This window comes from Ursus arctos, unplaced genomic scaffold (genome assembly GCF_023065955.2).
Source record: "Ursus arctos isolate Adak ecotype North America unplaced genomic scaffold, UrsArc2.0 scaffold_3, whole genome shotgun sequence".
Lineage (NCBI taxonomy): Eukaryota > Metazoa > Chordata > Mammalia > Carnivora > Ursidae > Ursus > Ursus arctos.
Genome location: NW_026622985.1, coordinates 65,140,196 through 65,166,011, shown reverse-complemented (window position 1 = coordinate 65,166,011; position 25,816 = coordinate 65,140,196). Strand labels below are relative to the sequence as shown.

Genomic DNA, 25,816 nt, shown 5'->3' with positions numbered 1-25,816 from the left:
TTAAATACTAACGTTTTCTTCTCAAGTAATTTAGCAACACATGAAAAGCTAGATACCTGTTTTCCCTCTTTGGGGTCATTAACTTTCTTTCATCGACGTACTCATTTCTCCTATATTTGAATTTTTTATTATTGTAATTAAGTGCTACTTTATGGGCAATCATTTCAAAATACATGTTTGTTGATTTGGCAAGTTCACAATTTTTTTTTTAACACAAGTATTGTTGAAATTAATTGTGGCTTATATGGAGAATTCCCAATACCAATGAGTTATTTAAAAGTTTGAACATGATACGCTGATATGATAGAAAATATTTTATGTAACTATATTGTCTCACTACTCGTTTTCCTTTTGGTGAAATAAATGGGAATGTTTGGGATTTTGGAGAAGGAGAGGCTCTTAAGTTTTTGAATGAAAAACCTAAAAATCAGAAACTCTGGTTATTGTTAATGTGCAGTAAGGTTGTACATTTTTATGTGATATTGTGAGCCTCACTGCAACTAAGAAGGAAGGATATGTGACTTTCCCTCTTGCGATGATTGTGTAGTTAGCATTGTCAGCGGGTGGTCAGAGTCCTCTCGTTTTGCCAGAAGATCCACTTTGAAGGTGATTCCAATGTTGGCAGGTAGTTATCCAGTTCTCTTACCCTGCATTCAAGTCAGATTTACATTTCTTGATTGTTGTTTTCATTAAATGGGAACAAGGATGTGTTGCTTCATTTAAGTCTCCTGTGATTTCAGAGCTTTGAGTAAAACCTCATTAATCTGTACCCCATTTGTTCAGAGGATGTAATAATTTAGAAAAGTGCTGGGCTGAAGTTTACTTTCCTGCTATCTATAAAGAAAGGATTACTAACCTATTAACCAAATTAATAGTGCAAACAAGATTAGAAGAACAAATGGTATTAAACACCCTGGAGCACTTTAGAAGCACCCATAAACCCAAAGACTATCTGGCCTCAAAATATAAAATATTCCCAGTTTTTATTTATTTATTTGTTTATTTATTTATTTATTTTTAAAGATTTTATTTATTTATTCGACAGAGATAGAGACAGCCAGCGAGAGAGGGAACACAAGCAGGGGGAGTGGGAGAGGAGGAAGCAGGCTCCTAGCTGAGGAGCCTGATGTGGGGCTCGATCCTGTAACACCGGGATCACGCCCTGAGCCAAAGGCAGACGCTTAACCGCTGTGCCACCCAGGCGCCCCAAAATATTCCCAGTTTTTTAAAGCAGGATCTCTGTCCAGCAGCAATGCTGAGAGTTTAAAATGGGCCTTGTTTGGGGTACTTCCTTAATTCACCATTCCCCTGCTTTAAACCCAGTTATTCCAAATTAGTGAGGCTTAGCCGAACTGGGCAGGCAAATTATGACATTTTATAAAGACTAGGCTTCTTGTCAGTTTTACATAACAATGACTAGACAAGTGGAGAAGATCCTTCCTGATTAGTAGTGTTCAGGTCCAGCTTTGGGGTCCAGCTTCTAGAACAGACCTCTGCTCTAAATGGGACTGTTTAATTCATTCTGTGTATAATACTCATTTTTAAATGTTTTAATTATTTTGAAGACCTCAATTTTTTTTTCAGAGCAATTTTTAGGTTTACAACAAAATTGAGAGGGAGCTTCAGAGATTTCCCATGTACTTCCTGTCCCCCACACATGTCTAGCCTCCCCATTATCAACATTACTCACCAAAATGTTTTGTTTTTATCAAGGATGGACCTACATTGTCACATCATCATCACCCAAAGACCATAGTTTACCTTAGGGTTCACTCTTGGTATTATGCATTCTGTGGGTTTGGACAAATGTATGATGACCTATATCCATCATTGTAATATCATACAGAATATTTTTGCTGCCCTAAAAATACCTCATGATTTAGGTATTCGTCTCTTCCCCCTCACCCAGCAATCATTGATCTTTTTACTTTCTCCATAGTTTTGCCTTTTCTAGAATGTCATGGAGTTGGAATCATACAGTCTATCGCCTTTTCAGATTGGCTTCTTACACTTAGCAATATATATATATATATATATATATATATATATATATATATATATATATATATATATATATTTAAGTTTTTTTCCATGTCTTTTCATGGCTTGATGGCTCATTTCTCTTTAGCGTTGAATAATAATCCATTGTCTGGATATGCTGTACATTAGTTTTTCACAAAAATTGACCATACAAAAGTCCATGGCCTTGGACTACCTGCCTACCACAGGGCTTTGCTTGTGAATACTAAGCACCCAATGGATTTTGAATGAGTGAATGAGTGAATGAATGAATCTATTTCAGTATGTGCTGTAAAGTGTGACATCAGGGTAGAGAATTCTTTTCTGCTCTATTGACTAGGAAATACATTTTCCATCTCTTTAGGGAAATAAAGGATTTATTTCATACCTTGAAATTCCATAGCTAACCTACTAAAAGTTTAAGCTTGGTCTTTCACTTGACTCCATATCCCTTCCCCCTACTCCCAATCACCTCACAAGACGGTGGACTTGTTTCTCAGCATGTTATCCCAAGAAGGAAAGAGACCCAGTATGGAATTTCATCATTTTCTCCTCCTCCTCTTCTGAACTGTGATCACACACTGAAAGCTCCATCCTGTGCTGATGTTTGAGAATCTGTTACCATGGAGCTATTCCCCAGCTCAAAGGATGGTTTTATTACATACAGCGTTACAGGAGAAGAGAATGATTAAAATTAAACCTTAAAAAATGCTGATTAATAATAGACATGGGGAAAATGTTTTCCAAATCAAATATAAGGTGGCGTACAAAACATTTTTATGGCTGCCCTTGATCTCCAAACATTGCCTTTTATTTTTTGCTTTATGTTTTTGGGAATTATATTGCTTCTAAAAGTCCCTGCTGTCCACTAGCTTCTGGGCAAATGTCCAAAATACGAGTGGACATTAACTCGATTCAGCAGATAAGATTTCCTTAGAGACCTCCAGAAGGCTTCACTAGTTCATTTCTACCAACCTGCCTCTGACCTGTGCCCTCTCAGACAAAGCTACTTAAAGAAAAAATAAGATTTGGTGCTTGTGTGAAGATTAAGATGGACCCAAAGGAATGAAGGATAAATACAAGATATTGAGGCAAAGGTGACTTGGAGAATGAAGGTAACCCTGACACTAATGCAAATATGGAGGGCCTGTTGAGGCAATGTGATAAATTCTCCAAATGGTCTGTATCATACGTATAACCTGCAACTTTACAGCCAGTAATGACCTTACTGTGAAGGCTGTAACCTGTTTTACTTCCATGGATTGAGAGATCGGGATTTATAGTTCTTCTGAGCCCACCCACAGTTTTAGCAATTTAGAATTTTTCCATTCTACTATTGCTCAAGTATTTTGTACATTTTATACCACTTTGGAGTACATTAATGATGAAAAAAGCGGTATGTTTACCAAAAGCCTTTTCCCCCCTCTGATAGAAACTCTGAAAAGTTAATTTTTACAACTTTTAGGGGAAATAAAATTTAGAAATACATCAAGACACAAATAAGTCACAATTAAATCTTTTAAAATGCTTTAACACTGCTCTTAAGATATTTTCATGTTTCATGATTCTTTGGAAGGTGAAGGATGATGTTTTTGCTGAAGAAAGGATTGAAGGCATTCTCTGATTAGAGGACATTGGTCTAGGCAGAAGCTCCACGAATGTGCTGGGGGCTGAGGTGTGGACCTAATATTGGCCAGATGGACTATGGGCGGTATTTAGATTGAGAATAAGCTGAATATGAAGTATGTCACATAGACCTGACAATTGTCATTATGACACCAGGGGGTCAAAAGCTAGAGAAATGAACAGGTTGTGACTTATAATCAGCATGGCATAGAGGTTAAGAGCTCAGGCTTCCAATTAACAGCTAGGTGTGTTTGTTTAAACTCTTTAAGCCTCAAGTTCCTCATCTGTGAAATTGGATTCATAATTGTATTTACCTCATAAGGTAGTTGTAATGATTAAATTAGATGATACGTAAATTAAGTTAGCCATTTATGCATAGTTCCGAGCATGGAGTAAGTATCTGATGAGTATAATTATTCTTGTAAAAATTTAAAATCTGCCTGATGGATGCCTATCTACTTCAATTTTGTGGCGTTGTGATTCTTCTGTAGAATATGTTGAGTTTTGGAGATCATTAGGAAGGGCTCAAGTATATTGTTCTTGATTTCTTATAACCAGTGTAGCTGGGTCTATGTCTACCTTAATAATAATCTCAATCTAGGTGAAGAAGTCAAGATTTTTCTGTCATGGAAATGACATCATTGACCATTGGAAAGCTTTGTTCTCTATTTAATCAGTGGGGCTTGATGTAAGGTGAATAAAAAGGAATTGCTATACTTTTCTCTTTTTTACCCCTTCCATCCTCAAGATGTCATGATTTCTTTTAAAGCAGCCCGTTGTTTTCCTGGTGGAGTGGTCGGTATCCCAAAGACTGAGAAATCACTAGCAGTCCCATGTGGAACCCCACCATGTTAGGTTTGTAAAGACCAAACATTTAAGATTTGATTGGCTGAATGTTGGACTACCTTGAAATCTCCACTGTCCAGGGAGACAGCTACTGTGATTCCACCAACAGCTCTCCTTCTCCCTGACTCAACAGCAGCTCCCGTGTTTGGCAGCAAATGATTTTCATTCACTAATTTTCCTTGTCATTAGTGCATTGGCAGTGTATTCTCTTTTCCTCCACTCCAGTAGACCCATTTATGTAACTCAGAAATCTGGTTTGACTTACGGTCTGGCTCCTGTGGTTAGTTGGGCCCTGGTTTTCTCTGGGATCTGCAAGATGCTTGTAAGGTGCCAGTGGCAGTGGCCGTAGGTGGTGTTCTACACTTGTTGTAAGAAATGAGTGTTGAGTCAGAAATGATAGAGTAGTCAACAAAACTTTTGAGATTTTCCGGGTGTCGAGGGCTGTGAGAGATTTTCAAATAAACATAGTATGGAACAAAAATAGAGCACGCACAAAAAGTCCATTTCTGTGGTGTGTTTGGAGGAAAACAGAACCACTTTCTTTCCTCCCTTTCAGTGTAATCTGGTATCTTCTAGGCACTTCATTCCTTCCCATAGTTGCCCTCCCGGGAGTTAGGGACAACAACTTTTTTATAAGCTAAAAGCCATTCGTAATAGATAAGAGCTTTGACTTCATAGTGGTTGGTGTGGGCATTTCATTTCTGACCTTTAATATATTTACTTACACAAACAACTGATAATGGAAAACATCAGCTTCAAAGCCCTTCACAGCTCTGAAACATTTTCATCTATTGCTGAATTATTATAGTTTCCTGAAAACAAATGGGATACAGATTATCTTTATTAGAAAAAAAGTGTTTCCAATTTAAACTTAATGTGAAGGGTGGTCCAACATTGGATGTAAACAACTTTTCTGAGGCAGATGCAGATAAATGCTCACAGAAAAGGATTGATTCTATCTTAGGCCTGGATGCGGAAAATTAAGACTGAATTCTCAAGGTGGTACAAAGGCAAGTGAATTCTTAACCTGAGGCTGATAAGTAGATAATAATTAGAAAATAAAACTTTTTTTTTTGAACGACAAAGTACAGATGTGTCCGCTAGATTTCATATTAAATGGAAGGCTTAACTGCCGTTGTTGGAGGGAAAAGGGAGCTTTTTTTTTTTCCCTCAGAAAGTACTGAAGCAGATTGTCTATTAAAAAAATTTTTTTTAATGATTTTTTATTATATTATGTTAGTCACCGTACAGTACATCCCCGGTTTCCGATGTAAAGTTCGATGATTCATTAGTTGCGTATAACACCCAGTGCACCATGCAATACGTGCCCTCCTTACTACCCATCACCGGTCTATCCCATTCCCCCGCCTCCCCTCCCCTCTGAGGCCCTCAGTTTTTTTTCATGGTCCATAGTCTCTCATGTTTCATTCCCCCTTCTGATTCTCTATTAAAAAACTTAATAGAGAATTCAAAGACAAAGACCTCACAGCAGGAGAAAGAGAGTAACTAGGTTGGGAAAGAGTGAATCTGATAGCAATAAGCAACTTTAGTTTTTCTGCCAGGAAGTGCAATCCTGAAAATTGACATAATGTAAACTCAATTCATTTATATGCTCTCTTATTTGAGGATGTTAGAACTATGGCTTCAGTAGTTCATAATGACAATTGTCATTATGACACCAGGGGGTCATATTTTCCTAAAATAAAAGTTGGATAAGGGCATTTTTGTACTTTCTTAAAGAAACATGTAAACCCCTCAGTGTCTATAACATGTGTTACAAAGAGAGGAAGCAGAACAGCTCAAAAATATGCTCTTAATATTAAAAAGCCTAGTCAAGAAGGTGTTCCCTGACTCTTGAGAACTAGTCTTTTTATAAAATACTCAGAATTGGTAAGTATGTGTACTATGAGTCTCTCCCATGAACACATACACACCCTCTGTGTTAGTACCTGCTTCCTCCGTTTCCTGACTTGCATATCATTCCATTTTATTTGATCAGCCTCTATTCTGAAATGTATACATTGAAATTCATTCAGCAAATATTTATTTCATATCTACTCCGTGGAAGTCTCTGAGAACTCTGGGGAGAATAAGATAAGGTGCTTACAGTCTGGAGGAGACAGAAATGTCAACAGATCACTCCAAGGCAGCCTGATGTGTGTTGCAACACAGGGATGAACAGAATGAAATGGGGACACAGAAGGAGACATTCTCCCCAGGGGGACCCGAGAATGCCTCTGAGTGGCAACGACCTTTGAGCTATTTCTCTAAGGATCAAAAGGGTGTATTTAGAATCCATAGTCAAACATAACATGCAAGATTCTTGTGGAAATAATGGCAACTACATTAAATGTATGCTCTTTATATAAAAGATAAGTCTTCTCAGAAATGAAACCTAATTTTAGAGAGTGTTAAGTCATAGAGAGTAAATATTTTTCATTTGGAGGTAATTTAAGAAGATCCACAAAATAGGAATAATGCACTGTGAAAAGACCTCCACATGACTCTTGATAGTAGGTAGACATCTGAGTCTATAAGTACCTTTCATTTTTTTCTCTATATGCAGTTCTATAGCAGCAAACATCAGAGAGATTTGAAGCCTGGGAGGTTTACTTACATAACCTATTAATTTTTCCAGGCACTGAAATGACCAGTAGATGCTGTATTTCATAATCAAAGGCAAACTAAGTCGTAGAAATTTTGGATGTCTTGTTTGGGATCTTGGACAAGCTCATCAGTGACAAAACAGTAAATTGAACTTCAAGATCTTAATTAAACATTAATGTCCTAACTGTTCACAAAGTATTAGGCAGTTTTATTGTGGGAAGACTGAAAGTCAATATTGATTGATTGATTATTTAGTAATTAGCTCATTGTCACAGTACTTGAGAACTCTCTCTGCTTGTAGTTAAGACAGGTACTTACTAGAACCCATCCCTTTTCACCTATAAGGACATCACTCTAGCAATTCTTAACCTCTCTCCTGCATCATATTTTCCTGTCTATAAGATTTTTCCTAACAGCATACTAACTTGCTCTTCCTTAGTCCACTGTTTAAAACAAAACAAAAACTGTCTTCTCAGCTTCTACCCCTAATAACTTACTCTCCTTTTTTTTTTTTTTTTTTTTTTTTTTTTTTTTTTTTTTTTTTTTTACCGTGAAACTCTTTTCAGATAGTTGGCTATACCCGATGTATATTTCTTCTCCTCTAATTCTCTCTCAAGCTTCTTCTCGTCAGGCTTTCACCCATACCACTCCATCAAAACTGCTCTGGGGAGGATTATCAGTGAACTCCAAGTGGTTGGTTTCAGGATCTTTCCCCAATTTCATCTTAATTGACCTCCAGCTACATTGACACAGTAGATCCCTCCTTCCTTCCAACTTGAAACATTTTCTTAACTCCCAGGACAACATGTTTTCCATACTTGTCATAACTATTTGGATGTGTAATCCATATTTAAACTTACAATGTCGGAAACAGAACTTATGAGTTCCATCACTCCCACCCCTATGTCCCCATTCCCTCCCACCAGCTTCCCCAACTCAGTTAATGACAACTCCATACTTCCAGTGCTCATGTAGGACAACTGTTACTCAGTCTTTCTTTCACAGCTCACATTCGATCCAGCAGCAAATCATTTCGACTTTACCATCATAATCCATCTAAATGTTGACCACTTCTCAACAGCTTCAGTGCTACCACTCTGGTCTAAACTATCATCATTCTGGCCTTCACACTGGTCCCTTACTGATCTCTGTGCTTCTATTCTTGCTTCAGACTATTCTTAAGGCAACAGTCTTAGTTATCCTGGTGAAATAAAAGTCTTCTCAAAACTTCCCAATTTCCCATTACAGTGGCTCATAAGGCTCTAAATCATCCACCCTCCTGTGATCTCTGTAACATTATCTTCTGTTATTCTCCCTTCACCCATGAAACTCTAGACTCTCTGGTCTCCTTCCTATTCCCCTAATTCAGAGGTTGGCACAGCTTTTCTGCAAAGGGAAAAACAGTAAATAATTCAGGCTTTGTGGGCATATGGTTTCAGTCACAACTACTGAACTCTGATGTGGTAGCACAAAAATTGCCCTAGATAGTATCATAAATAGATGTGGCTGTGTCCAATTAAACTTCATTTACAATAAAATACCACAGCCTGGCTGTGTCTCACTGTGGTTTATAGACCATTTCCAATTCATGAGGCAAACACCTACTTTAGAACCCTGGCTGTTCCCAGTGCCTGGAATCCTTTTCCTCCAGATAGCTACATGGCTTCTCCTTCACTCCTACTGAAATCTACTCAAGTAGGTCTACTCAAGGCATCTTCTTAATGAGATTTGTTTCAGTCAGAGTAATGGCAGAACACAGATGGCATAGTCAAATGAGAAAAATTGAAAGTTTAACAATTATGTGGGCAGAGAGTAGAGAGACCAGGAGGGATATGTATATGCCACACCTGGTATCGCAAAGCCTTACATGGGCCCTAGGTGGACAAAGAGTGGAAACAGTTGTAGAACCTAGAACAGAAGAGGTAGGCAAGGGCCTCTTGAGAGAAGCAACAACCTTTTGAACTCCCGCTTATAGGCTCATTGTTATTCGAACCAAATCTGAAGCCAGAGGGCAAAGATGTTCATTGATACAGTCTATATGGTCAGCCCCCTGAACAGAAGAGTTTAGAGATAGGTAGAGAGTATATCTGGTGAGTCAAATGAAAGATATCACACACAAAGGGCTTCCTCATCCTCCATATGTACATTTGCAACCAGGTCCAACTATATCATTTAAGGGGCCACTTGTTAAAAAATTATTAGGAAGTTCAAGATGGTGAGAGTGGAGCATCACAGACAACGTGAAGCCCCTCTGAATCTGAGGCCCTGTGTGACAGTATAGACCACCTGTCCCTGAAGCCAGCTTTGATGTTAGTCATTCAGTCCAGCACTGAATTTCCCACTCTTCTTCCCTACTTTATTTTTCTCCATTACACCTGTCTCGATCTTAATGCTACATAATTTAATTTACTTATTTAGTTTATTTATTATTGTACATATAATGCCTCAAACACTCCCTGATACATAGTAAATGCAATAAATAGGTGTAAATATATACAGTTTGCATGAATAAGCCATTCTCCTGAAAAAGGGAAGAAAAATTACCAGAAGGGATCATGTAATGATTTATATTGATAAATAGCCCTACTCTTTCTCTTCACTCACTGTAACTCAAAGCTAAGTGCAGGCCCGTATCTCCCATTGGGAAGGGTAATTTTTTAAACTCTCAGTATTTAAAGTACTTTGTCTTAACAATTTCCTATATAAAGGCAGTAATCAAAACAAGGTCTCTGGCAAATTAATGGTTGATGTTTATATATATAATTTTACATATACAATTGCACATGAATATAATTTCTAAGTTTTCATTTCTTTTTTTTTTTATAAAAATTTTTTATTATGTTATGTTAGGATGATTTCCCTGAATGAACTTAGCTAATATTCTTTGTGGTTTTCCCACTCACTCCGCAGTCCGTGTTTGCCAGAGTCAGCGGTTGGCCTACTTCTTTTCTCACTACATACTTTCTGCAGCACAGTCCCCTATAGCTGTGGGATCAAAATAGCACTTTAAGCAAATGGGGTGCTAACGTGGTCTCTAACCTGTATCTTCCACATGAACTCTTTCGGTGTATGTGCTACAGTCTGAGTGCCTACCACATCTCCTTACCTGAAGATTTCCTAGAGATCTCAAACTCACACAGAAGGGAGGAAATTGCTTATCCTTTCTCCCACTTTAGCCACAGCCACCTCTTCCTGCTTTGTCTCTGAGGACAGGATCTTAATCCGCCATGAAAGGTGTCAGAAAGCTGGGACTCACTGCTGGCTTCTTCGTCTTCCTCCAGCGCCGTCAAATGAACCCCACAGACCATTGCTCTTCTCCTCTGAAATCTCTCTCATATCTTTGTCTTCCTTCTCACCTTTGCATCTCTTGCCCTAATTCATTTTGACAGTGATTCCTTCCGTGGTCTTCTTGCCGTTAACATGTCGTTAATTCTGACATTCACAATGCTGCTAACGTGACCTTCTCAAATGAAAATCTTACCATGTCTCTTAATTGTAAAATTGTTTACAACTTTACAAGTAGCTCCTCCTCACCTATAGCATGGAACCTGAGCTCCTTTACTCCAACGTATTCGCTCAAAGCTTTTTCAACTTACACTGCTTCACCAGGCAACTGCACTTAGCCAGCTAAATCTTTTCCATTCTGCCTAATGTTGTTCATCCTGCGGAGGATGCTTTCCCTAGTCTTATCAGCCCAACAAACTTCTGCTTCTCCAGGAAGACTCACCTCCCTCCCCTCTTTTTCCATTGCACCTTGTAACACCTCCATGATAGCCTTGCATGGCACATTGCAATGATCTGTTTAGATATCTTGCTCTTCACCAGGCTCTAAACTCCTTTGGAAAAGAGACATCTTTTTATCTTCGTATCCCTGTGCCTGGCACAGGGACTGGTACATAGTAGGTGATTGATAAATATGAGATGAACAGATGCTATTTTTGGATTTTGGCTATTATAGAATATACATATTTGTGCAAAAATAAAAACCACAGTCTAGAACTAGACAATCATATTTTTAAATACTTAAGTTTTAAAGTCTTTTAAACAATATTCGAGATAATCTATTAACTTATTATTTTTGTCTATGAAGTATTAAAGGAAACTAGTTCTATTTTTCCTAATGATTGTGAAAAGTAACTTTATAAGTAAAGAATTATTAGTTTGTAATTGTTAAATTTATTGAAAAGCTTTGGAAGGAGATTAAATATATCTCTATGAATATACACAAGTACTCAATACATAATCACACTTATGAGTAAAATATCAGGAGTTTTTAAAATTGTATAGTCTAAACTGAGGATCAGCCATTTTTAATTAAAAGTTAATATTTTACACACACATTTTAAGTTTTAGTTATTGTTGTATATGTCCCCATATTTGTGTCATTCTGCATCAAATAATAGCTGCATTCTGTTCAAATATATACTAATTTTAGAATGTATTATCAGAGCCTGATGGTCAGATTAAAATTTGGCTATATTGTTTGAAAAGAGTAGCACGTGCTATGACTGCAGTGTTCCCCGGTTTTCTGAGGGGCACATTAAAAGGATAATGTTCTTGTTGGAGGAATATATAGGGCAGTAAACAGTTTTGTGGGTGATTAAACAGTGAAGTGAAGCCGAATCTTCCAATTACCAGCAAAAGGCTCTTACTGCAAATATGTTACAGTACCGTGAAAATTTCCTTTTGTATATTAGTTTTTTTTTTTTAATGATTTTTTATTATATTATGTTAGTCACCATACAGTACATCCCCAGTTTCCGATGTAAGGCTCGATGATTCATTAGTTGCGTATAACACCCAGTGCACCATGCAATACGTGCCCTCCTTACTACCCATCACCGGTCTATCCCATTCCCCCACCCCCTCCCCTCTGAAGTCCTCAGTTCCTTTTGTATATTAGTTTTTATTACATATTATTTAATGAGGTTGATTATTAGCTTTATACTAAGCAGTAAGCAGATGTGTACACTTAAAAAATCCTAAATTGAATTTCCAAAATCAAAATCCAAGTTAATATCACTAGACCCAAAAATAACTCTTCACTTTCTATAAACTATTTCTGTGCCCATAGAAAAGCAGGAAGAAGAGAAGAGAGGACTGACATTTAATCTAGAATAGATATGCCTTTGGGTAGAGATAGCTGCTGAGTAAAGCTGACAGTTTTCTACAAAAAGTACAGTTCATAGATAGAAAAACTATACATCTACAGGCTATTAAATCTGGACTTTGTGAACAAAGACAATCTGGCTAACCCTCATCATCTCTGAACTAAGGTATTATTCATCTTGTAGTAGCATCAGTATTTACTGATTAATTAACTGGAATAGGATTATTTAAAAAATCACGCTAAAATATAGAAAAAGAAGTAGAAACCCATTATATTTTCTTCTCTGGTACTGTGAATTGAATGTTGATATCCTCTATCCTTTGACCGCATTTTTAAGGACAAGCTTCAAAAAGAGATACATTATTTGATGGGGATGTGTAAGCTTGGAGAGAGGATTGGAGAAAAATGTTACCCAGAAGAATTTCCCTCATACTGAAATATACCTCATGGTGTTTTTATATTATGCGCCAGATACTGTAGAAAGAAATTCAAGACCCGTCTACTGGGAAGCCTGGGTGGCCCTCCAAAACCTTTATGACAAGAAGGAAAGGTAGCTGGGCATCTGTTTGACCATCCCCATCCATCATAAAGTAACTCAAGATCAGAATGGGCAATCAGTTTATTACAATGATGTTTAGATGCAATTTCCTTCCATTGCCTATATTCTCTTCCTGTTTCATCACTCTTCCTCTTCCATTAAGTACACGCGTGTGCGCGCGCGCACACACACATTTAAATGAAAGCTTCTTACTTCTGTTGCCATTTCCCTTTGGCTGTTTTCCTTTGAAAAATCAGACATGATGTATTGTCACATGTCCTTGGTATGTACCAGTATGAATGTCCATTGAAGAGCTATCAGTCATGAATAAGTTGTGATTTCCATGTGTGGTTAGAAAATGGAGGTATCTTGACATTATCCTGTTGGTTTAGGATTCAACATTTCACTGAAACATGAAATTCTTTGTATATAATTCCATTCTACATTGTGTGGGATTTCTGTCATAAGAGTTGAGTGTCAGAAGGTAGTTCTCCTTTACAGGGGTTAGTAATGAAAATAAACTGGATCTTGGCTTCTTGGTTATAAATTAGCAAATAAAAAGATTTTAAAGTATGTTTTACTTATATATGTTAAAATATATAAATATATAAATAGGAAAGAAGTTAATAATCATAAGCTTTTATAATATAGGGCACTGACACATAAAAAAAATTAGATAAGCTAATTTTTAAACATGCTAACACAGACATTGAAATGTGCTTTTGGTGGTGGTGGTGGTGGTGGTGGTGGTGGTTTTTTCTCCTGCAGTAATGGCCAAGTATGAGCCCTAAGCAAGCTGTTGTAATTACCATGAGTCAGCCTCAGTTTGACTGAATCAGAGGAAGATGATCTTTTGGCCTATAAGGTGTTTTGTAGCTGACCATTTCTATAATACTGAACCTCAAAATCTATCCCATGAGCTGTTTTTTAAAATCCCCAATTAAACCTCTACATTCAGCAGTGGTTCTCAAACTTGGACATATAAGCATCACCAGAGGAGCTTCTGAAAAATGCAGTTTCTGGGGGCCTAAGCCTAAAGACAGTGATTTAGAAAACTTAATGTGGGACTTAGGAAGCAGCAATTTCAATACCCTTCCCCCACCAAGAGGATAAGGATTTGAGATGAGAATCTAGAGTGGAATAGAGCCTCTCAGAAGTTAATCAAATTTTCTAAGTCTTCTCAAGTCATATCTGCATATTCATTTTTTAAAAATAATATTAATAGTACTAATTTACTTTTTAAACTCTTAAGACATAAATAATCAAAACATAATTAACATAACATGTATATTATAACAATAGCAATATAAATGAATATAAAATATTTTAATGTTACATGAATTATTAATTTGAAAGTAACTATTTTCATTCATAGAATAGAGCACAGGATTAAACAAACTAGTCTTCAATTCATTAAATATCAGAGTTTCCTGGTTATTAAGCTGCTATGTCACAGTTACGAGGTTACCTTCTTTATCTTATTACCATTTATTTATTATGTTACAGCTAGATCCTGTTTCAGTGTTCCAAAGAAAATTTCCTGGAGCCCTGACTGGTTATGGGGGCTATTCTTTTTTCTCTGTAGTATTCTTGCTTTTGTTTCTTGTGAATGTTTCATCTTATTTCCTCAAGGCCTCTTAGAGTTGCTTGAATGTTGGCTTTTGAAAAGATTGTTTGTAAAAGGCTTGGGGAAATAAGTTGAAATGTCTAGACAATGAAAAAAGGTTAGCCAAATATTAAATACATGTTTCTAAAGGAGTATCATAAGATTTTTAAAAGTTTTTTTTTTCTGTTCTAACCATCCATCATATATGAGATTTGCTTTGTAAATAGCAATGCATTATTTTTCTGTAATGACTTTCTTCTGAAGATCTGTGTCTCTCACACAAAAAATTTTTTTCAGTCACTTAGTGAAGGACAAAGTGGAAATATTCTGGCTGGTGTTTTGTCATGATGTTCTCAATAGGAAACTAGGTAGAGATCCTAAAGTATTAAAAATAAAGATGGTCTACGAAAAAGATTTGTCTTTCCATTCTAAAATGTTTTTTTCCTATAATGTTAAATTCTCTTTTTTAAAAAGTTATAACTTTTGCATATGTTAACATATATGTAAATTAACATATATTAACATGTAACATTATTAACATAAATTAACGTTATATTAGCTTCAGGTGTACAACATACTGACTTGGTATTTGTATACATTGCAAAATGATCACCACAGTAAGTCTAGTTAACATCTGTCAGCATACATAGGCTCCATTCTTTTTTTTTTTTCTTGTGATGAGAACCTTTAAGATCTATTCTCATCAACTTTCAAATATGCAATATGGTATTATTGCGGTACATTATATACCCATGACTCATCTAGGTTAAAATTTTGCTGTTTTCATCATCGGTTTTTTGCATTAATTTTATTTTTTAAAATATTTCATTAAAATGTTGTTTATCTTGATTAAGAAGGGGTTTTTTTTTGGGGACCCTCCTTAAATTTGGTACGTGGAGTAAATGCCTAAGTGGTCTCACATTAGGCTGGCCCTATTCCCTATTATTAACATGCTGTGTAGAGAGGAAGTAGAGTATTTAGGAAGCATTAACAATAGACAGCAGCAGCCAGCACAGTGCGTAGCATCCCTCATTAAACTGGATTAAAATTTTGGTCAGCATTTAGTTGCAAGTTTTTCTTATTTGTTATTGTAAACTTTACTGAATGAATCACCATAAATACCATCAATTTATTATTTTCTTCGTATTTATGTTCCTTTCTAGTGCTATAAACTAAGGACTAAGAACATTTAGTTGAAATATTTAGAGGGAACATAATGTATAATTTAATATTTATATAATTTAAATACATATGTATATTTAAATAATATATATATTAAATATATATATTTTAAATGCACTGTTTCTCTTTGCAACATAATCCAAAAATAGTCCAATAGATATTCAGTTTTCCCAAAGTTGTCTGTTTTCCAGGGGTTTCATTGCTCCTCAGAATCATTCTTTTAGAATTTGCCCTTGAACAATCCCTTTATGGAAGTGAAATAAACATCGCTGAGTCTTCCTGTAATGTAGTGACCTTGCTTTGTATTGACAGAAAAATCTCTTACAGCTGGTTCTTATGTACTGCATGTATTGATGTGTTTCTGAAGACCCAGATCAGCGAGAAGAAGCTATAACTGTACACTCTCTTTGTAGATGTTAAAAAAAAAAAAAATCCTTTAGACCACAGAGATTTTTTGGCAATATCATTTCAGATTGAATTTGCACTTGGAAACTTAAACCAGGTAATGCTCGTAGTGTTTATCTATTGGAAATTTTTGATATTAGTGACTTATTTTTGCTATTATAGTTTGGTCCTGGAAGTTTTTCTAAGTAAAACCATTACTTTCTGGGAGGTGAATCTTAGCTGCAAAGTTTGCTTTGATCTAAAGTTTAAGGTAATGATAATTGTTTAACATAACGGTTTAAATAGCATACTTTATTTTGATTAACTTTTATTTAACACTCTGAAAGTTACCTCTAACTAATACAGATGTGAATTCTGCATATTCAAATTCAAAGGCATTATTTGATAGTACATTATCACTATAATATGAAGAATTGCTGTCTAAATTATAATTTAGATGTTTCTTGTCACATGAAATGAAATTGACTACCTGAATGTCCTTCAAACTACCTTTCTGAGATCCTAGGACTGTAGGTCTCGCTATTGCTTGAACATATACCTGGAGCATTCATATCTACATGCTTGCATTTCCTATCAAGATAACTTTCAGTAAGACTGATTTTCAGTAACATTGAATCCTGATTATATAAATGTAACATGTACTTGTGCTAGGAAATTTGGAAAATACAGAAAACCATGAAGAATAGTAACAATCATCAGTAATATAACTCTCTAGACAACATAAAAATTTGAATGTGATTCATTTTAGGCTCTTACCTATATAGAAACGTGTGCAGTAAGAGGGAGAAAGAGGTGTGTGTATGCATTAATTTCTTATGTTGTTTTCCTCACTGTTTTATCATGGGCATTTTTCCTATGCCGTAAAATAGTCTTTGAAAATACAGTTTTTAGTAGTGTTTCATTGTATGGCTGCATCATAATTCATTTAACCATTTTTGCCTATTTTTCAATATATAAGCTGTTTCTAATTATATTTTATTATAAATTATTTTACATTGAGCACCTTTTATTTACAAACTTACGTCACCATATCTCAGATCGTTTCCCTAAGGTTAATTCTTATAAGTTTACTCATGAAATATAAACACTTCTAATGCTTTTGGATACATATTGCCATTGTACTTTCCAAAAACTTCGGTGTAATTACATTTTTAGGAAAACCAGTCCCAGTTTAAAGGAAATACACAAAAATAACCTCAAAGTCTTCATATACTAATACCTATTAATTTATATTGTTTCTGTTTTTCACATTTTTGTTCTATGATACTGACATTTGACTCATATGTTAAAGTTATAATTCTTTAGGCTATATTAAAGCTCCTAGTCTTGCCAATAGTCAGAATTAGTTCAGCTGTCTGAGTAGTAGGCATAGTGGAAATAGATTTTTTCCTTAATAAACTGGGGATTAGCTCATATAGACTGTAGATTTTGTGACTGTTTTCTTGCCAATCCATAGAAGTAGCGTCTTAAATGTTTTTACCAATTGTCTCCTTGAGCAGCGATTTTCAGAGTGGATCTTTAGTCCTCTGAGGTTTGAAAGATTAATACCCAAAATGTTTATATTTTTTATTTTATTCTTTAAATTCTTTGTCCATATTTTATGATTTCCATAAAATAGTGCAAGAGAGTATGTACAAAATTTATAAGTCAACATATGCTGAGGTTACAAGTTCACATTTTTAATTTGTGAGTGTATACTTACGGCAGAGGTTGAGAATTGCCTTTCAAAACCATCCATCCTGTCTTACTTTCTTCCTTCTTCCCTCAAAAAAACACTTTTTCAGCTCTGCACTTTGCCACCTATCTTGAAAGTTACATCCCCTGGCCTCTAAGTTACATCCCCTGGCCTCTCTTTGCAGTTTGGCAAAGCCTCATGACTAAATTTTAGTCAATTAAATTTAAGCAAAACTACATACACTTCACAGAGGATGGTTTAAAAAGGGGAAAGCATGACATTCTTGATGAGCCTTTTCCTCCATCTTACATAGTAAACCCCTAATGTGATAGCTGGCACTTCAGCAGCTAGCTTGGACTCTGAGGTCATCCGGGGAATAGCAGCTACTATGATAGAAAGTTGAGATAGAAGTGGACTAGTCCCTAATAACCATGTGGAGCTGTTACACTAGCACTAGACAGCATAACTACAACTCATATCTTGTTTAAGCCACTGTTTGGGGGACCCCTCTTTCTTGCAGCCAAATCCAGTCTTAACTGATAAGGTATCAAAGTTGGAGTCCACTGTACTTGAGTGTTCATCCTGTGCATTTAGCAACTCTTAAACCAGATGCCTCGGTCATTTAGTAGGCAAGGAGTATCTAGGTGCTTGTCCTGCCCTTAGGAAATCACTATCTATCAGCAAATTGAACCTGTTGATATGTTTCCTAAAGTCAGTTATTTAGCTTAGGGAACACTGATTTTCCCATGAGTTTCTGGTGTTCATGGACAAAATATAAAACCCTTGCGAAAATAAACTGGTGTAAGGCCAAAGGAAAAATCTCCTTCCTGCATTCTGTGTCCATTCCTTCCCAGAGAAGGTGAATCAGTACCCTTTTCCAAGCTCTCCTAATGCACACTGCCAGAAGTGGGTAGAGGCCATTCCAAAGATCTCTTTATTGTTAATTTAAGAAGGATTCAGAGAAGCTTGTTTTAGATCTTTGTACTCTTTCTTTTTTTTATTAAATTTTGAAGCTTCTTAGAAAGCAACTAGCTATTATTAATAATAATCAACAGAGGGAGAGAAATGAATATGCTTGCAACACAAGGAATTTTTTTTTTTTTTATGTAGTGTTATTACTCTTAACATTTCTCCTGAGTAGTCCTATCTCATAACACCTTTTATGATCTGTTGCAGGTGACCTCTTCAGCACCCTCTTTACTAACCCACACTCCTGGGCCATTGAGTTCTTCGTGTTCTCTAGTCCTCTGGGCATCACCATCATACCTGTTCCCCTAGTACAATTCCACACACAACCCCCACCTAAGTTTCAGCTTTGACATCTCTATGCACAGGGAACTCTTCTGAACAATACCTGTCTTGTGTGTTCTCAAAGTCTCCAGTACTTCTCCATTCCTACTCTTTCCCAAGTGCTAGTGAATTGTATGTGTCCCTAACTAGTCTAAAAACTCCTTAAAGAGGCCAAATTGTATTGAGCACCGAATTCAGTACCTGGAAAGAGCAGGTGCTCAATAAAAACAGAATGATGACTACATGATATATAATTAGTTGTGGCTCTTTTACCTATGTCACTCTGATGTCAGTGGAGAAAATAGATTTCTTGATCTCATAGTCATGACACAAATACCATAAAGTTTGAACATGTGAAGAATTCTTCATCTAATTATTAGAAGGTATTATTTTAATGTCACTTTTCATGATCATACTTGTGTATTTGCCTATCTTCTATTAATAAAGAACTCAGAGCATAGACATTTACCATTTTTTGAGCACCCTCCATGTGTCAAGCACCATATGCATTTGGGCAGCTAAATATTTATCTTTAAATTTTTGATGATATTTTACATATTTGTAATGTCTTCTATAATAAACATAGTGATACCATTTTATAGCTGTTTCCAGTGAAAAAAAGTAGTTTTTACATGTGTATATATAATTTCCTTGAATTCTGACAACAAATCCCCACTTTAGATATCAGGAACCTGACGCTAAGAGGTCAAAGAAGACATGAGATAAAACATGACTGTCCAGAAGAGTTCACCTGATTGGATATTGTGCTTGAAGTTCATTTAAATTCTTACCTCTTTCTTTTTTTTTTTTTATAAAGATTTTATTTATTTATTTGACAGAGATAGACAGCCAGCGAGAGAAGGAACACAAGCAGGGGGAGTGGGAGAGGAAGAAGCAGGCTCCCGGCGGAGGAGCCCGATGTGGGTCTCGATCCCTTACTGCCGGGATCACGCCCTGAGCCTAAGGCAGATGCTTAACGACTGCGCCACCCAGGCGCCCCCAATTCTTCTTACCTCTTTCTAATCACACCCATTAAATAGCGAACCCATCAGTTGCAGTATGTTTAATTATTATTTGGTTTTATGTGTGTTCTAACATGAAAATCTTTAACTTGAAATTAAAAGGCAGTCTTTGATTTGACTATACACTGTTGAATAGATTCTAAAAACACTCCCAGAACATGAGTGAAGAGGGATTGCTCCTTCCTAATGCATCGCTTTAGAGTTACTAATGGTGTTTAATGAAATCCCTTTGACATGTAGCATATTGAATACTTGATCCCAAGATGAAACAAGTTTTTATTAATAAAGGGATTATCCTTATGGCAAAATGTGCACGGTAACTGTTTATCCTGGTTCTGCCACATACCAGTTGTGTTAGCATGGACAAAGTCCTTAATCTAAGTTCTTGTTTCTCATCAGTAAGGTAGGGATAATGAGTATAACCACTTCACTGGAGGGTGGTGAGGAGTGAATGAGATACTGCGCTCAGGGCTCAGAGTACAATGCATGGCTGTAGCAGGCGCTCAGTAAACATTAGTTGTAATTTTTGCTCTAGTTTCTATTTATTTTTTTTGAGGCTGGACTTACTGTCTATTGGATGGGAGGAGCTATGGTGACAATAATGGGGTCTTTTGATTCGAAAGGAGTGAGAAGGTGATTAGATCAAACATAATGGTGGTGAGCTTCCTGCTCTAGCTGTTCTTTGTAGTTAAGGTAGATCAGAAAGAACCTTTCAGTGCTACTAATAATAGCAACAACTAGCGTGACAGATCCCATTTACAGAGTGTTTACTATGGGTGAAGCACTATATTAAAAGCTTTCTTCTATTCCGTTCAATCCTTCCGACAACACCATGAAGTATGTAGTGTCATTACTCCTGTTTTACAGAGGAAGATGCGGAGGCTCACTCAGGCACGCTGGCTCCAGAGATCAGCCTCTGAAGCTCCTCGTGCTGCCCTTTACACTTGGATGGACGTGAGCAGAATTACGCATGTGCAGGTGCTCAGCGTAGAGATTATCATGTATGTAGCTGTCATGTCGACTAAGAGCAATGCGTTGAATGTAATTATAGATTAAATTTACTTTAATCCCCTTAAATCCACTCTGCAAACCAAGTTCTTTCCTTGCCCCTTAATATAAGTTCAGGCAGGTTCCATGGCTTCTCTGGATAATACATGGGTCCTATAGTGCTTATTGGGCAAAAACACAGATTCAATTTAATAATTTAAATATTCAGACTGTGTAATATTTAATTTTCTAAACTTTATTTAAAGCCTCTCCCCTTGAGCTCTGAGCTCGGGCCTCCTGGAGGCAGGAAGCCTGCCATGGGAAAAGGGTACTTGCTCTCCTGTCTCTTTCCCCACCTGGCCTTCAGCTCCTCCATCCTGTTTGCTAACATCAGATTCTGACTCCTCTGGGTTTGAATGGATGGAAAGGGAGCAGGAAAAGATAAGAACTTTCTTCCTTAAATACTGGAGTATTGGTCAAGTATTTGGGATAGTATAGCTTTTTTTTTTTTTTCTACGTTGGTGCTTGAAAAATTTTTATTGATCATATTTATCTGCGACAAAAAGAGTTACGTACATTAGTTGGTTTTTTAAAAAATTTTGAGTATAGTTGACACAATATTTTATTAGTTTCAGGGGTACAACATAGTGATTTGACAGGTTGACACATTATACTCTGCTCACCACAATGTAGCTACCATCTGTCACCATACAACGCTATTACAGTATCATTGACTATATCCTTATGCTGTGCCTGTTATTCCCATGACTTATTCATTACATAACTGGAAGGTTGTATTTCCCACTCCCTTTCACCTATTTTTCTCATCCTTCCACCCCTCTCTCCTCTGGCAAACATCACTTCTTTGTATTTATAGGTCTGATTCTGCTTTTTGTTCATTCGTTTGGGTTTTTTTAATTCCAAATATACATGAGATCTCAGCCCGACTTACTTCACTTAGCATAGTACCCTCTAGATTCATCTGTGTTGTCACAAATGGCAAGATCTCATCCTTTTTTATGTCTGCTTAATAGTTCAGTGTGTGTGTGTGTGTGTGTGTGTGTGTGCGTGTGAGCGTGTGCATTTCACATCTTCCTTATTCATTCATTTATCTGTGGACACTTAGTTTGCTTCCATATCTTGGCTATTGTAAACAATACTGCTATAAACATAGGGGCATATGTATCTTTTCAAGTTAGCATTTTCATTTTCTTTCTATAAATATCCAGTAGTGGTATTATTGGATCATATGGTATTTTTATTTTTAATTTTTTGAAGGACCTCTATATTGTTTTTTCCACACTGGCTATACCAATTTATATTCCCATGAACAGTACCTGAAGGTTCCCTCTTCCCCACATCTTTGCCAACACTTGTTTCTTGTCTTTTTGCTGTTAGCCATCCTGACAGATGCGGTTTTGATTGGCATTTCCCTGATGACTAGTGTTAAGACCTTTTCATGTGTCTGTTGGCCATCTTTGGAAAAATGTCTATTCAGTTCCTCTGCCCCTTTTTAAATCAGATCGTTTGGCTTTCTTTGGTGTTGAGTTGTATGTCTAAATTCTTTATATATTTTGGGTATTAACCCCTTATTGGATATGTCATAAATATCTTCTTCTGTTCCGTAGATTGCCTTTTTGTTTTGTCGATGGTTTCCTTCACTGTGCAAAAGCTTTTTATTTTGATGTAGTTCTAATAGTTTATTTTTGCTTTGTTTTCGTTTGCCTTAGGAGACCTACCTAGACAAATAGTGCTACAACCAATGTCAGAGATTACTACCTTTGTTCTCCTAGGATTTTTATGGTTTCAGGTCTCACATTTAGGTCTTCAGTCCATTTTGAGTTTATTTTTGTGTATGGTGTTAGAAAGTGGCCCAGTTTCATTCTTTGGCATGTAGCCGTTCCATTTTCAAAGCACCATTTATGGAAGAGACTGTCTTTTCCCTATTGTATATTCTTGCCTTCTTTATCATAGATTAACTATATAAAATTTTAAATGCTTTTATTGGTTATTTGTAGACTCTACCCTCTGTGTTTTTTGTTTTTTTTTTTTGAGATAGCACACATGCGTGTGAGCAATGTGTATATGTGGGGGGGAGGTGGTGCAGAGGAAAAGGAAGAGAGAGAGAATCCCAAGCAGGCTCCATGCCCAGTGTGGAGCCGAACATGGGGCTTGATCTCATGACCCCAAGATGATGACTAGGGCTGAAATCAAGAGTTGAATGCTTAACTGACTGAGTCACCCAGGCACTCCCACCCCCTGCAGTTGTTTTAATGGGGCAAAACATCCTTATTCTGGCTAAGAAAGCAAATGGTCCCTCTAGTTTTTGAGATCTGTTGGCCTTATCCAGGTGGTCTTCTTAGATATAACTGTAGGTGACCTCATTCTGATTCCCTCTTACAAAATGCCCATATCTGATCCACAGAAAACACATACATTGTGAACCCCAATATACTCTAAGAATTAGGTGATTCCCAATATAGAAATCTCCCCTTTGTTCCACCAAATGGAACTAACCAATCACTTGGCATTTAGGTTTCTCATGAATAAATCAGACACTAGTCCCCGTGCCCATCAAATTTCAGGTGACACATATTAAAGTTTCCAAAAGGTCCTATTAAAGTCTTTCTCCCCAAGCAGACAACCCCCATCCTTTAGAGTTTAATTCACAGCTTATCAGTCCAAATAAATTCTTCTCCCTAATATCTGACTTCAGAATGTTGGTGTGGTGTGGCATTTAAGAATTATGTAACTGGTTCTCAGAATCCTGCTTTGGAAATTCAGCATATGGTCAACACCTCCTTTGGAATGTGATAATTATTGTCTTGGTACTTCAGCTAGGACTTCCATTTTAACATTTTATGTATATAATAATTCCAGATAAAATGGATTTCCTTGCTTTGTTTCACTTTCTTCTCTTTTTGTCTTTCCTATTAGAACAACTGAAATGGAGGCTTATAGTGGGAGGAATAAGGAAGTGCTGTATATCTCACTTATCTACTCAGATAGAAGGATGTTCAGGGAGCCCACTGAACTAAGACAGCATAATCATTTATCTCCTAACATCACGCTGTGTTATTATTCCCTCTGTTTGGGTTGACCTGTGAACCTTCCTCCTTCATGAATTTCCATATGGGGGACAGTTCGATACAGTAGTTAAGTGCAGACTCTGGGGCTGGACCATCTGGATCTAATCTAAGCTACACCACTTTTTTGGTTGTGTGTCACTGAGCAAGTCACTTAATTGTTATGAACCTCAGTTTTCTCATGTGTAGAATGGGGATAATAGTACTTGCCTTGCAGAGTTACTGTGAAATTAAATGAATTAACATACGTGTGGCTCTTGGAATAATGTGTGTCATATAGCAAGTGCTATATGAGCAGTGGCAGGAGTTGTAATTATCATTATTATTACTATTACTATTTATCCCTTAGGTTTCAGTTTAATATCACCTACTTTATGAAGTCTTTTGGAACTGGAAATTATACCGATTGTCCCAGTCAGAATAAGCCTGCTTTTAATCTGTTGTCTTAAAACACTTTCTTTGCTTTACTATCACCCTTGTCACAGGAGAATATTCTTTTTAAAAGTAGTGTGTAGAAGGCAAATACCATGTAAATTAAAACTGATTTATAATTATTAATAAAGTCTTCCATATATTTGCAATTGATATTGGATCAAGAAAACATTGTTTTGTATTTAAAGTAACAAAGCCAAAATGTAACAAAGCACTGACTTCTTAAAAGAAGGAGAACAGCAAAATATATAGAACAAGAATTTCTTTAGTAACTGAGTTACATATTAGTGAAAAATGTGAATCTGGATTCAATAGTTCATACATATTGTCATTTCTGGTTTAATAGAGATGGACAAGTCTGATCTGTGTCTGAAATGCTTTTGTGGCAGTAGTGATAATGTGAACTCTGGCACAATCAGTGTAGTTTCCAAAGCAAAGACTTTGAAAACACCACAACTAGTTATAACAAATGTGTTGTTTAGACAGGTTCTGCCTCATTTTATCTGTCTACCCCAGGGGACTTGGAGCTTTACTCTTCTCATACTCCCTCAGTCTCAGACCTGTCATCCAGTATAATGGTGTAGTTAAATGAATTGTACTTGGAAATGCTTTCACTTTAGTGAAGGTCGTGAAGGTTTTAACATCTCACAGCCAAGTCTTGATAAGCCACTCACAGGTATAAGATGCCCTTAATGATTGTCGGGTGAAGAGGAGAGGTCAGGTGATTCTTGATGGTAGGAAGCTTAGTTTAGTTCTTGCAAATTTTGATAGTTGTTTCAAAACAAACAAAAGCTCTGAAGGCTAAGAATCGTATTTATGAAAACACATTTACAAAGCTATTGGAATGATTGGAATGCCTTTTTTTCCTTCTCTGAATTTAATTTTTAAAATATCTCTTTTCTGACACAGAAAGAGGCGAGGACATTTTCCCTAGTACTTAGCAACCTTGAAGAGCTGCCTACCCAATATTCCTCAGGAACCTGCAGCGTTACTCTCAAAAAAGTAATGGTAATGTGCCTGACTGTTGCTTTCCTACACTAAAGGAAATAGACATTTTGGTTCCACGTTGTTCCTGAGTGAAGCACATAACATTTCTCAATAGGGATACTTTCCGAAAGATGTCATTGAAGGGATCCAGTTTGGAAGGTAAAGCATTTACTCTGACACTAGTGTTTTCCCCATCTAAGCTTAGCTTGCCAAGAGTTGGATATGGGGCAAGATCTCGCTAAGAGTTCTTCACCCTACTGAAGCATAATTCTACTTCATATGGCAAACCACACTCCCTAAATTTCAAACCTAATAAATGGTGATCTTTTGACATCTATTTTACAGTTACTCATAAATCTCACAATATTATTCATGCTTAAAACATGAAGTGATATTTG

At 36.5% G+C, this 25,816-nt stretch overlaps 1 protein-coding gene across 7 annotated transcripts in view; it reads left to right on the top strand.

Annotated features, from left to right (window-relative positions):
• The window catches only part of IMMP2L (inner mitochondrial membrane peptidase subunit 2), an 821,223-nt gene that overhangs the window by 745,767 nt on the left and 49,640 nt on the right, over positions 1-25,816 (top strand). For 4 of the 7 annotated variants that reach the window (XM_044387634.3, XM_057304130.1, XM_044387636.3 and 1 more), the window contains one exon: positions 20,794-20,904. The exons of 2 other annotated variants lie outside the window; for them this stretch is intronic. In XM_044387634.3, the coding sequence (XP_044243569.1) occupies positions 20,794-20,904 (111 nt within the window). Of the gene's footprint in view, positions 1-20,793; positions 20,928-25,816 lie in introns of all 7 variants that reach the window. One more of the 7 variants, XM_044387639.3, reaches the window with a different exon arrangement.